This window comes from Canis lupus, chromosome 29, assembly GCF_048164855.1.
Source record: "Canis lupus baileyi chromosome 29, mCanLup2.hap1, whole genome shotgun sequence".
Lineage (NCBI taxonomy): Eukaryota > Metazoa > Chordata > Mammalia > Carnivora > Canidae > Canis > Canis lupus.
Window position 1 is genome coordinate 19,121,975 of NC_132866.1, and position 13,505 is coordinate 19,135,479.

Genomic DNA, 13,505 nt, shown 5'->3' on the forward strand with positions numbered 1-13,505 from the left:
ACTCTGTTCAGTGCTCCCTCTACCAAATATAGAGTGTCTGCCCCAAATGCAGTCTCTTCAGCATTGTTGCCCCAGAGAAGCTGGTCCCTCAAAAAGAAAAAGATGTAGCCTTGTCTTGGGAAGGGCTGGGGCAAGGAGAGCAGGGAAGCCAGTAGCAGAAGAAGTTCATTTCTGTTGACTTTGGACGGCCATTGGGCCTCCCATCTCTGCCTGACTAAAAGCTGTGTGGTCAGGAATAAAGCACCCCCAAACAGGGAAATCCAGTCTCTCTTTGCTCTGGCTCCTAGGGCAGTGCTGATCAGGGCCTGATGCCATGAGGTATGAGGTCTACTCTCTAAAGACTGAAATTGCAAGAAACTTAAAAGATACGTACCGTCCGTTTACTGGTTATTGAGCACAACAAGGAAATGACAAGAAGCCCTCTCGAGCTCTAAGACGTTACCATGGCACTATCATTTCCTGGAGCTGCATGCCCAGGAAACACTGGGTGCTTCACCTACCTAGAGGAATGCTAAGCTCACTGAACACATCCTCTGGTTCCCAGGAAGGCAAAGACAGGGGCTGTTTCAGCTCCACTTCCGTGTATTCTGGTGACCTCACATCCAGAGATTTCATTTCCACATACTTGGAGTTGTCTGCAAAACATGGGCCAAAACAGAGAAGTAAGGGAGCACGATGTACTTCAAAGATTCTCTGCAATCCTACACTGGCCCTGTGTGATCAGGAATGGGCCTCTGCACTGCTTAATGACATGAAGCTAGGGCGAGGACTGCTAATTAGAACCAAAATGCTGTAATTGAGAGTTTGCTCCACTGCCAAAAGAACGCCACACACACAAACCCTTGGCAACTCTTCCCCTTGGGTCCGTGGGGGATGGGCTGCTGGCTCCTTCAGTTGGGATGATCTGCACCTTGCCCTCCAACTCCGAAATCACTCCCTCTCTGCAGGCAGGAGGATCGCCGGAGGGCAAATATTGTGCTGACGCCTCTAGAAGCAGAGGCTGGCGCAGAAGGCAATGTCATCTTCACCTCAAGCTTGCTTAGCAGTGTTATTAAATATGAACTCCAAACACTGGGTGAGCTAATAAGCCATGAGCACCAGTGCGTGTTGAGACCTATATGGCAGAAAAAAGGGGTTCAATCAGGGCAAGGCGAACATTTCGCTCCTGCTTTATTCCTGCCTTGAGCAGACACAGCCCAGGCCTCAGTGTTTCTCTGGCAACAAGAAGGCAGTTCTCACGGCGGTTTCCATGGAGATTCGCAGGTGAAAAACAGTTCGGGTCAGCCTGCCGTGGAGGGGGGCCTGCGCCTCCAGCTCCCGGACCTGCTCGTGCCAGCCACAGGGCACTGGATGGAAACGTTTCTTTTCAAGCCTTTACTCAACGGTTTCTGCCCTCGACTCTCATACCCCTTCCTTCAGCCTTCAGAATGCTGCGGGCTTTCTGGGAAATGAAGCTCTAGTTATTTTCACTCAGAGCTACTCATCCCGAGCGCTACTCCTCTTCCCTCCTCCCTCCTCCCTCCTCCCCACTGTAGCCCTTGATGGATCTTTGTTTCCACTTGGCAGAGAAGATAGGGCTTAGCCTATTTTAAACTCTGTCTCTCATGATGTCATAGTGCCGGGCACAGACACAACATCACCTGCAGTGGAGTGGAGGCAGAGGACAGCCTGGGACGAGCCTTGTTTCACTGTCGGGCTGTGGAGAGCAGTGGGTCTGCGGCGGTAGCAGGGGCAGTGGGCTGTACCCGCCAGGAGCTCCTTATTCCTCCCTCTGCCCGCTGGGTGCTCCTTCCTTGCCTCGCACACTCCTGCCCCCTCACCTGGGCCTCACCGAAACAACAGCCTGAGTGGTCCACCCTTGTGCAGGCCTGAGAGGCTGCAAGGAACTGGAGCCCCTTGGCCTGCTAGCTCAAAACTTCTGCTGATTTTCGTTGTCAGAGTCCATCTGGGCTCCCGGAAATTCAGAAAAGTCTGTCCTATCTGAGTTTGCTTCTCAGAAAACATGTGGCCTCCTATCTGATTTCCTTTACACCATTTGCCCCAAAGCACTAACTGTTTAACCAGGCCTTCCAAAGCTGGCTTTCTGCACCAGCTTTAATGCTAGTTGAGATCTCACACATGTTGGTTCCAGCCTGCACATGCCCACACACCTCCCTAGGTGAGCAGTGGTCCCATCAACCCAACCGCACAGGAGAAAAGGGAGGTAGTTACCCTGGGTCGACACTCCTTGGCAAGCCTGGCTTTGGAGGTCGGTTTCCGGGCGAGGGCTGGCTTTCCCCTCCTGGGGGCTGCCTTCACAAGCCCCATCTTCGGGGGTCCCCCTGGCCTTGCAGTCATCGAGAGGTGGGCTAGGCTGCCGGGCCCCCTCCTCTGCTGGCTTGGGGGAAGACATTTGCTGGAGTGGAGGGGCCAGACGAACATCGGAGCTCTCCCCACCCTCTGCCTGCTTCTCGTAGCAATCTGAACCCTCCAGTGAGAGGCCTGTCTTCCGTTCAGCTGGCTTCCGCTCAGCGTCCAGATTTAGGCCAGGCATTTCCACGTCCATGTCACTGGGACAGCTCGTGGAAGCAGAAGGCAGGTCTTTGGGCGACTTGGGGTTGATTTCTGTAGCCCCATTCCCTACTGGCTTCACTCCCTCATTGGTGAAATCCTTGGCTACGTCCAGGTCCAAGGTGGTTGTCACACAGGGACATATTTCTGGGCAGATTTTGACCTTCTGATCAATGGGCACAATTTCTTCCAGTTCTGGGATGTCAGGTTCCATAATAAAATCTTCCTCCTCTCCAACCTCATCCACTGTAACCAGCTCCTCCATGTTGGTGGGATACCAGCTCTCTCCTTCTGCCTCACTTCCACTCTCCCACTCTTGCTCCTGAACCAAAATGCAGAAAAAAAGTCAGAGAGTGACTGAGGAGCAGGTCTTAGTATTCAAACCTGAGGGCCCCTCAAACCAGAAAGATCCTGAGCACCCTTACTTCTGCCTGGGGACATTTACTGGGTAATCAGGAGTTATAAACCCCTCAAGTCCCACATCTCTGATTCATCCCTAGAATGAGGCTCAAAACAGCATCGAGAGTAAGCCCTTAATGCTTAATCTACCATGTTTAAAATGGCACAAAGAATTTCAAACCCTGGTATAGAATAGGTGTTCCACAAACAGCTTCTGAATGAATGAATGAATGAATGAATAAAAAAAAGGTATAAACTCTAAATAAATCAGCTGGCTGGAGCTATTTCCTTGCATGAAGGCCATCACTAAATGTAACTGCAGCAAAATCACCCCCCCGCCCCGCCAGAATTCCCCCAAGCTCCCTTTCCCAGCAAGGGTGTAACTTTCACAGCCATGGCTCATACTTGGCCCCTCCTGAAATTTTCTCATGTCCCCAGCAGCCAGATTTCGCAGATCAGCTTCCCTGCCAGTGATACTCATCTCCCCACCTCTCCTGACCAGAAAGGCACAAAGCTGGCCGCGTTCCAAACACGTTTCATTTTGCTGAGGCAGCCACAGCACTATAACTGGATTTTTTACTTTAATTAAGTAAAATAATCTTTACAAGCACAGTAGATGTTTTGTTAATCCCAGGGTCTGGGCATGCTGAGGTCAGGGCCCCAGCTTGAGCATCCAAAGCTCCCCTCTTCCCCCAGCCCCTCCCAAGGGACCTATTTTGGGAGCCTGGCTCTGAAGCCTGAGTCTTTTTTTGGGCACATGTTTTCTCTTACGAGCACAGCCAAGTCGCTGGAGACTGAGGCAGAGCCCAGGCGTGTAGTAAAGATCTTCTTAATAAAGACTGTGGAGAGATCCCGGGCAAAACCATTCTTACAAGAAGTGCTGGCTTCATTCGTGGAATCATGGGTGGGGTCTTGGATACACACCATGCAGCAAGTGGGGCGTCACAGGGCAGGATGGGGACTCCTGACACATGCTGCCCACTGGCCTTCACGCAGATGCGACTGTCCTGCCAGCACCTGGGACAAACTTTACCTTCTTTGTCCTTGTGTCTTCTGCATCCGAGAACTCCGTTTCTTTCTCCTTCCTGCCTGGTGATGAGGTGCTTTCTTTCATGCCCTCTTGCTCCTCTTTTCCAGCCTGACCAAAGGAAGAATAGAACAAACCAAATCAATGGTGAGTGAGCAGTGACAGAAGAAAGAGGCCAAGAGAGAAAATGACACTGGGCTCAACTAACAGTCATCAGGTTGTCTCACAGACACCATTTCCTTTGTCCTCACTGAACCCCTCGGAGGCAGGTGCCTTTTCTTTCACAGATGAGGAAATTAAGGATCAGAGAGGTTAAGTAACTTGCTCAAGGTCACATAGACAAGTGGAGCCACAGAAATGTCTTAATGGTTGGACTGATGTCTTCAGTGGGGCAGAAATCTCTGGCAAACTGCATGTGTTTAACAGTTGTGAAACCTACAAGCAGTGAGGGTGAGTAAAGGGACCAAGGGTAAACTGGCCCTGGGGTTGACAATCATCATGGTGACATCTCCCCAAAAGTTCTGTTTTGGCCATAAAAATCACATCCAAGCCACTTATGGGTAGGAAGGGGCTTGTCAACAACCAATTCCTCCTCTCACCCCTTTTCTGTCCTCTCTTTGCCCTGGAGCTATAGCCCAAATTAGTAATCCCCTCCCTCCTGCCTCTATTCCCTCCCTCAAATTCACTCCCTCATGATAGCTAGTGCTCATGTCTGAGAAATCAAATAACTGAAAGCAGGTGTTTGGTTGAGAATGAGAGTCTCTGATCAGCCTTGAAAACCAGGGTCAGCAAACTATCATCCTCAAGGCACTGAACCAGTGTCTCTTTTTATGTAATCTGTGAATTAACCAGACCGTTCCGATTTTAAATAGTTGCATTTTTAAATGATCACATAAATACCTACATAGTATCTTCACTTTGGCTTCTTGGCCCACATAGCCTAAAACATTTACTGTCCTCTGCTTTGTAAAATAAGTTTGCCAACCCTCATTTTAGAAGTTTTTGGAGGATATTCTCCAATGACCTCAACTTTGGCCACCAAATCAATGACTCTTCCTGGACTTTCTCAAGGGCACGTTGCATTTTCTTGACAATTTTGGCTGAGGTTGGCTCTAAGTCAATGATTCTAGTTCTGATTTCTAATGACCAGACACACCTCTCTTGAGTTGACAGGGAGCCAGCTGGGGCAAGAGCTCAGGGCTGACTGGTTTAACCAGTTATTACCAGACAGGGGAAGAGAGCTGAAATCCTTATGTCCTTGCTCTTTCTGGTATTTAGAGCAGAAGATCCTTCTGCAAGTTCTGCTCTAGTCTTCCAAGCTATCCTAAATGCAAAGCAGCTCCAAATGCCTTTTTAGCCTTTAGAATCCATAGCTTCTACCAACAGGAGACCTGTTTCTTTATTTTATCTCCCTGAATAAACTACCTATGGCCCTCCCTTGTCCAAGTAAGTAACCCTTACCCCCCCCAAGCAATTCCTACAGCCACACTCCTAGGTCAACACAGTAGAGACCCCCCCACCCCCCAGTTCAAGCGGGGAGAGGCAGGGACAGCCTGGCTGGCTGGAAGTCCCTCGCCAGTTGGATCCTGGCGCTTCCTCCCTGCAGACAAAGGAAATGGAGCAGTGACTTCAGTGTACCCCATGTTCTGGGATCACTTCATGTGAGAGTAGCAGCTTAAGGAAAACCAACAAATGCAACCAATGTACCCACTGCCCACACCAGCTCACAGATTAAGATATTAAGTCCCAACTGTTGTGAGCAAGGCCTGCCTCCGTAGGGCTAGGTCTACTGATAAACCACCTCCTAACTTTTCTCCCCATTCTGCTCCGTAGTCTCCTAAGTCTATTCTCCCCAAGGCAATCAAGAATGATCACTTCAAAATTCAAAAACTACCATAATCTCACTGTATATTCTTGCTCAAATATTTCATTTGCTTCCCTTGCACTTGGGATGAAGACAAAAATCCACAACCTGCCCACAAGGCCTTGTGTGATATGACCCCTTGACAGATCAGACATACCTCCCACCATTCCAACCCGGCTCTCTGTTCCTGTAACACCGGCCTCCAGCCACAGGGCCTTTGCACGTGATGTTCTGTCTGCTTTCCTTCCTTTTCACTCAGTGAAACCAAACCCATCATTCCCTCAAATCTCAACAGTCACATCCTAACACAGGGAAGTCTCTGATTCATCATAGGCATTAAGCAGTGCATACCTCCATTGCCTTCTTAGCACCCAACACTCATGCTCTTCCACTCATCTGAGGGATTGATCAATATACTTTTCGACTAGACCATGAGCTCCATGAGATCACAGGTCATTTCAGCTTTCACTCAGAACAGTAGCCCCAGTGCTAGGTGCTCTGTGGACATTAGTCAATAAAAGAACAGAGACTTGAAGGCTTGAAGGAGTGGCAGAGGCTGCCTCTGTCATGCTTGGGTCTCTATCTAGGCTCCAAATGAGCATGATTAGTTTTTCTATTTCTGCCTCCTATGGACTATTTATACTGGGGACTCCTGGACTCCATCTGGCCCACAGACATGTTTTGGCCTATACAGTTTCTAAGATGTGGGACATTTCCTAAGTATCTAGACTTTGGTGCTGCTTTTCAGAAAACTGAGGGATCTAAGAGCTCAGGCCATGCAGCCCTGAATGACAGCCATAAAATGGAGCTGAGCACAGTGGCTAACTGCCCCCAACAGACAAGTACCTCCTCCTCGGGTGGCCATGGTCCCTTCTCTCCACCTTGGCTCCACTCCTATTACCTGGTTTGTATCCCCTGCCTGGCTTCCCTGCTCCAGGCATCTGGGTCTGTACCTTGATCACACTTCTAGTAAGGTGAAGGGATGCTTTCTGTGTTCACTGTACTCAGTGACTTGATTTCTGGGGTCTTATGCTCAAGGTTGGGTCCTATGTGTGGATTTGGCCACCCACCAAACACTGAGCAGCACACACACTGGCCTCTCCCACATGGGCACTTTTCCAAAGATCTTAGAGGTTCCAAGCGAGCACAAGCTCATTAAAGTCCTACAAAAGCCTTGTGATCACCCTCATTTCACAAATGAGAAAATGGAGGCAGAGAAGAACAGGGTGTGACCTGGTTCTCAGGAGCCAGGCCTTTGTCTCCAGGGTCTGGGTTCAATCATTTCTTTCTTCCTTCAGCAAATACGTATTGATCACTGTGTTAGTCCCTGATCTAGGGACTGGGGACACAGCAGAGAACACTGCAGACAAAAATTCCTGCCCTTCTGGAGGTTACATCTGGTGGGGCGGTGGGGCGGAGGAAATAGATACTAAGTAAAATACAGACAGATATCAGGGGATAAGGTGGGCCTAGGAATGGTCATCAGAGAAGGAAGAGAAGCAGGTTGGAACATCGTGGTTTTACGTAGTGGTTTTTCTCTCTAGGAATAAACATGGGGAGAGCGTGACAACAAGTAAACACAAAGGAGAGGAGGGAGCCAAACTGACTTCAGCGGGGAGAGGTGCCTAAGCAGGGGAACGCATGTAAATGCCCTGTGGTGGGAGCTGCCCTGTATATTAGGAGAAAGGCAAGGACACCATACTCAGCCCTGCTGCTTCTATCTCTAAGTCCAACCACCGCCTGTTGCCTGACTCCTGGGGCAGCCCTGGTGGGTGGGGGTTGTGGTTGTCCTCAAGATTGTGATACACAGTTTAAGATCAGCAAAGAAGACTTGGTTCTGCTGATATTCCACCAAATGGTGTTTGGCTTCCTGGCTCCAAACCCACAGACACAATCTGTTGGGGACCCCAGCAAGTCCCTACTGACCCCGCTCTAGGGGTATTAGAGGCAGAATCAGCTAGAAAGACAGAATTTAGGGAAACCCATGGGACTTTCTGGGCATCTTTTTTTGCATCAGGGCTCTGGGGATGACCCACACAGTGTGTGTCACCTTAAATGGGCAAACCGATGACAGCAGGTGGGTAAAACAGTAGGAGCAATAAGGTTACTGAGGAAGAGCAGCAGAAATGTGGGTAGGATCGGGAAGGGGCAGCTCCACCCCTTTGCTGGTGGCCCATGTATGAGGTCTGGGCTTGAGCCCCTGCTCAAGGAGCTGTTGTTCTCTGTCCCACGGAACCTCTTATTGAGGCACTGACCCATCACTAGCCCCTTAGATCCCTCCAAGCATGGACACACTTCTTAAAAACAACCTCTGGTTCACAGGTCCTCAGGATCCAATTCCAGTCCTCAGCCAGGCACTGGAAGGCCTTCATGGGTCCACTTTCCACCCTAGGTCCCTAATCTCATCTCCTGAGCTCCCCTCGATAGGCCAGTCAGGAGAAACTGTGGCAGACTCTGAGATGGGCAGACTACAGGGTGTTCTGTCCATGGAAGGCTGGACAGCAGTTTGTTGTCTAGCATGCCCCTCCAGGAGGTCTGATCCCACAGGAGTCTGCACATTTCTTTATCTTGAGCTGAGCGATTTTGCATCCCTGTAAACTGCAGGAGATGAAGAGTGCAGATGATTCTCAATCAGAGAGGCAAAGGAATTTTATATGGTGGAGATGCCACTGGCTTCCTATTCCCATGGAAGAGGCCAGTTTTCTATCTATTGAAATACATTTCTGCATTCCTGATTGCCTCTCCATGATGCCTGCTCTCTGGATTTTTTTTTTAAGATTTTTATTTATTTATTCATGAGACACATAGAGAGAGAGAGAGGCAGAGACATAGGCAGAGGAAGAAGCAGGCTCCATGCAGGGAGCCCGATGTGGGACTAGATCCCGGGACTCCAGGATCACGCCCTGGGCTGAAGGCGGCGCTAAACCACTGAGCCACCCAGGGATCCCTTGGATTCTCCTTTGAACCAGCCTTTACATTTTCTGGCTCTCTCGTTAATTAACGTGTTAAATAACATCTTTGACATGTATTCATTTTATATTTGCATAAGGGCCATGATTTTACCTTTCAAAAACATTATCCTTTAACATGCCCTAAAGAGGCAGCCACGCTATCTGCAGGTTCTTGAAACCAGTCTTCCTTTCTCACTTTTGCTCTCACTGCTTCCCAAATTGCTTTCCCTCCTCTTTCAATGCCCAGCTCAAGTGCCACCTCCTTTGTGCAGCTGTCCCCCTCTCCTTATGCAGAGGGAATGCCACAGGGCAGCTCGTCCACTACTCTCCTCCAGCTCGGGCCCCACTGAATGTAAATCATTTTTGCAGCTCTCCTTCCACCATTAGACCTTGGTCTCTGCCACAGCATGGACCACATCCTTCACCTTTGGGCCCCCCATATCTAGTACCGCTACCCACCAAAGCATGGAAGAGTGAATGCAGTAGTGGACAAAAGCGTGACTCTACAGTGTCCATAGAGTTGAGAATTGGCTCCTTATTTCAACTTAGTCCCTGTCACCACCTCCTGAGTCAGATACGCATGTAGGGTTTTTTTTAAATTGGGCTCTTTATGCAGATCTCCCCTCTCCAACATCCACTATCTGCTCCTACTTAAATGTAGGTGGTTTTAGCAAGAAGTGTAAGTCAAGTTAGAGTGTGAATTTTGTACCCAGAGTCCTCACGACCCACTGTGTGAACTGAAATCATGTAGTAGGTTATAAGCCCTTTCAGACGCTTGGATGAAAGGTGCCAGCCAATTGCCAAGCACTTTTATTACAGTGGAAGTAACGCATTGGACAGTGTCCAGAGGCAGCACACCAAGCCCTGGGCAGCCGGTGTAATTTAGTGGCTGGTGGCTGCTTCTCTTTACCCCCTCTTTCATACTGCAGGGTCGGCAGATGCTTTTGGCAGAAGAAAGGATGGAGCAGATCAAACCAAATCTCCCAGGGCTGAGTCTGTGGGTGCAAACACCGTGGTGCCCCTCCACCCCAGACACACACAGGGCCACAGAAGGCCTTTGCATCAGGTCGCTGCCTAACGTCTAGCACAGGCAGCAGCATGCCAAGGGATTCAGAGACCCACCACTCTGCTATCTCCTGACTGTGTGTCCTTGGGCAACTACCTTGGGCTCTCTGGGCCTGAGTTCCCTCATCTCTAGCCCTAATAGTATTACTACCAATATTCCTCACACAGTTGCTGTGAAGATTGAATACCTTGATTGAGATAAGGTGTTCAGTCCAGTGCCTGGCACAGAGTAAACCTTCAGTGTTTCATTCATTCGATAAAAGTGCATCACCATTATGTGAGTATTACTCTGCTCGGAAACCTGCCTCTCCTTACCTGGGGAAGAGATTGCATCATTACCTCATTCCCCGCCATCCTGCTTTCTTTTCTGTCATCAGCTCCTTCTTGGTCTCTATCAGGTCTCTTGGTTCTGTTTTTCTCATTTTGCTTAGACTTGGTGCTCTCAGGGGTGCTAGGGACCTTCGGCTCCAGCCCGTCTTCCTTGCCTGAGTCCTCGGGGTGGGGGTGTCTGCTTTCCCGCAGCCTGGCCTCTTCTTTCCTCCTGGACCTCCCAGGAGCATCCTGCTGTTGCTTTACATACTTGTCCGATTTGCCTTTGGGCTCCTTCCGGTAGTAGCCATCCTCTCGGCTCTTGTAGCCCGACGCAGAGTGGGGAGGACCGGGGGACCCGGGCCTCAGGTGCTTTTCTCGGTGGCCCCTCCCTCCTTCCAGCCGCTCATCTAGCTCGGCTTTGTCCAGTTGCCAGGGGTAGTGTTTGCGATCATGTGGCCACAGGTCTGCCCTGTCCCTCTTGTCCTCCCCGTTCTCCCTCCAGGGCCCCGGGTCTCGCTCCTCCTCCCTCCTGGCATAGGGCGAGTGCTCCCATGAGTCCCGGCTGTTGCCCCAGTCGGCCCGGGTGGGGCCCAGAGGGCTGTGGGAAGAGCTGCAGGAGGTGAAGCTCGGAGTGTGGGACCTCGGGGACAGTGACCGGCTCACTGGGCTGCGAGACCGTGGCCTTTCTGGGCCATACCTGTTAGAGAGCAAAAGAGTGGGTTTTAGAATCTGTGTGTCCCAAGCCCCATGTACCATGCACAGATACAACTAGCCCCTCGCACAGACACACCCACACAGAACCCCATGAAGCCACACGCTCTTCATTGCAACTATAGAGACAACACAGAGAGTGGTATAGGAGAGAGCTTTTCCTCCCTGGTGGCATCTAGGAGAAGGGATTTTTCCTAAGGACAGTCCTGGCCATCTGCGCCCCTATACTCATTCTGCTCCTGGGAACTGGGATAAATAAATGGATTGGTTTGGCTCCACTCCATCTTTCTTCCTCTTGGAAGGAAGCTAGGCTCAGGCAGCAGGCAACTCTCCCCCTGGAATGTGGGGAGGTTGTCCTGGTCCAGCCTGGTGGGCAAGGCTGCCTGACCCTGGGGTTCAATTACTCAGCCCCTTGGCTACAAAACCAAAGCCCCAACTTCACCTGACTTCTACCATAATAAAGGCAACCTCTTGGCCTCCATTCGTCTTGTTTTTCATCTCAGTTTGTTCAGATCCTGGGCATGGCAGGAGGCTGCTAGTTACTGGGAGGATGAGAGTGAGGAGGGCAGGCTCTGAGATTTCAAACCAAAGATGAAGGAAGGCCTTTTGGGGTTGGATTTTTGGAACCTTAGAGCTCCGACCAGTTCGTGTTTCAGATGAAGAGATTGAATCCCAGAAAAGGACCTCAATCTGTCTAGGATTTAGAGCAAGACCTCTTAGTTCCTCCTAATACTGCAGAAATGCAGGCAGTATGGTATGGCTTTATACATGTTTAAAAAACAAAACAAACAACCATTAAAAAAAAAAATCTCAAATGAATGGAAATTCCAAACTTAAGCAGCTACATACAAAGATACACACATACATAAACACTTTCTCTTTTTCTCTCTCTTTCTGAAGGTTGTTTGGGTATTAAGCAGACCTACTTAATCACATATATATATACCCATTATTATAAAAGAATAGGTGATTTTCATTTGGTTCCCAAATACAGGTAGCCCATGCAGCCCTCACTAACCAGGGGACACTCCGATGTGGATCACTAGCACCAGGGTGCCTTGACCATGGGTGGGGAAAGAGCCTGGATTCAGCCCTCTGCAGTGACGTGAGAGCGCCATCTGTGGCAGCCGTGGGTAAGAACCATAGATTGTGCAGGCCAGGGGCTCACCCCTTGGCTCTCCACAGGGGCTGTCCTTGTAGGGCAGCAACAGTGGGAAACTTGTAGCCCCAATTTGGCATGGTCACAATTCCAGTAGGAAGAAATGAGTTTGAAAACTGAATGCATTCCATGTTCAGAGTAGGTGACTGGGGAAGTCACTACTTTGGGCGGGGGGGGGGGGGGGGGGGGGGTTTACCTGCATCTACATTCAGCTCATGAAAAAAATCAACAGGTGGTTCTAAATAGACCACACACACACACACACACACACACACACAAACACACACACTTTCAGGTAGTTTTAGCAGAGTGTAGACTTGCCCCAAAGAGTCAAATACCACCAGAACCCTTCCTCTATATATTCCTTTCCAACAAAGGAGGAACAGATTAAGAAGGGGGCTTACCATCTTGCATTTTCCTGAGGCTTAACCTGAGCAGCACTTCTAGACTGGACTGATGACTTCCATCAGGCACATGGAAAAGTGGGGCCTAGATAAGCTGATGGACAGGGCAAGGGCAAGGGAAGGGCACGGTTGACTCAATACCCCAAAGAATGAGAGACAGGAGAGTGTCCCAACTACCCGAATCTGCCCTGATGCCCAGGGCTGGGGCCTCACCTGTCTGCTTCTCGGAACATGTCCCTCTCCCTCTGGGAATGCATGTCCTGGATGATGGCAGCCACAGTTTTTCCAGGTTTCTAGGCAAAGTCAGAGAGGTCATTATCAGATCAGAGATAGCCATGCAAACACAAAAGGGAGCAGTGAGGACTCAGATCCACGGCCCAGTCCACCCAAGAGGAAAAGTACCTTTTTAGAGGAAGAAAATGTTTAATCCAGAGCATGAGGAGTGTGAGCATAATGCTAAATGGAGTGACCCTGACCATTTGGGTACCTCTTTATTGTAGACCATTTCAAACATACACAAAAGCACAGAGAATGGTATACTGAACCCCCATGACTCCATTTCCATTGTCAACAATTCTGACCAATCTTGTTCATCTATACCCCCAACCTTTCCCCCACCCTACAGAATATTTTGAAGCAAGTCTCAGACATAGGGTCTTTTCATCCATTCTATGATGACACTGATGTTGCTCAATAACCCCACAGGGGACCATCCACGGTGCTCATGATCAACACATCTTGCTGCGTTTAAGGGTGAGAATCCAAGCCCCATGCTGTCCCAGGAAAACACTGGCATACTCAGAGGGATGCACTTTGGTCTGAGAATCTCAACTCAGGAAGAACAGCCCAGCTCTGCCCCCAGCTGACTGGGTGATCTAGGGTCAAGGCTTGTCTGTGGGAGACTCACTCTCTCCACCTATAAAAGTGAGATAATGAGGCCCATCTGGCATCCACCAACAGCCTTGGGGCATGGCGGGCTCCGCTGATAAAAGCCACAGGTTCTGGGCCTACATAAAAGGAGCTGCTGGAGAGTTTCCTCTGACCTCAAAAGTCCTGGGAAGAT

General features: G+C 49.8%; 1 protein-coding gene across 4 annotated transcripts in view; it reads right to left on the bottom strand.

The window, feature by feature from the left end:
- Positions 1-13,505, bottom strand: part of RBM20 (RNA binding motif protein 20) — a 191,509-nt gene that overhangs the window by 13,244 nt on the left and 164,760 nt on the right. For all 4 annotated transcript variants that reach the window (XM_072805351.1, XM_072805355.1, XM_072805352.1 and 1 more), the window contains exons 8-12: positions 12,656-12,735; positions 10,196-10,865; positions 3,983-4,087; positions 2,212-2,872; positions 501-635 (exon numbers count right to left, since the gene is read on the bottom strand). In XM_072805351.1, coding sequence (XP_072661452.1) covers positions 501-635; positions 2,212-2,872; positions 3,983-4,087; positions 10,196-10,865; positions 12,656-12,735 — 1,651 coding nt within the window. The remainder of the gene's footprint in view (positions 1-500; positions 636-2,211; positions 2,873-3,982; positions 4,088-10,195; positions 10,866-12,655; positions 12,736-13,505) is intronic.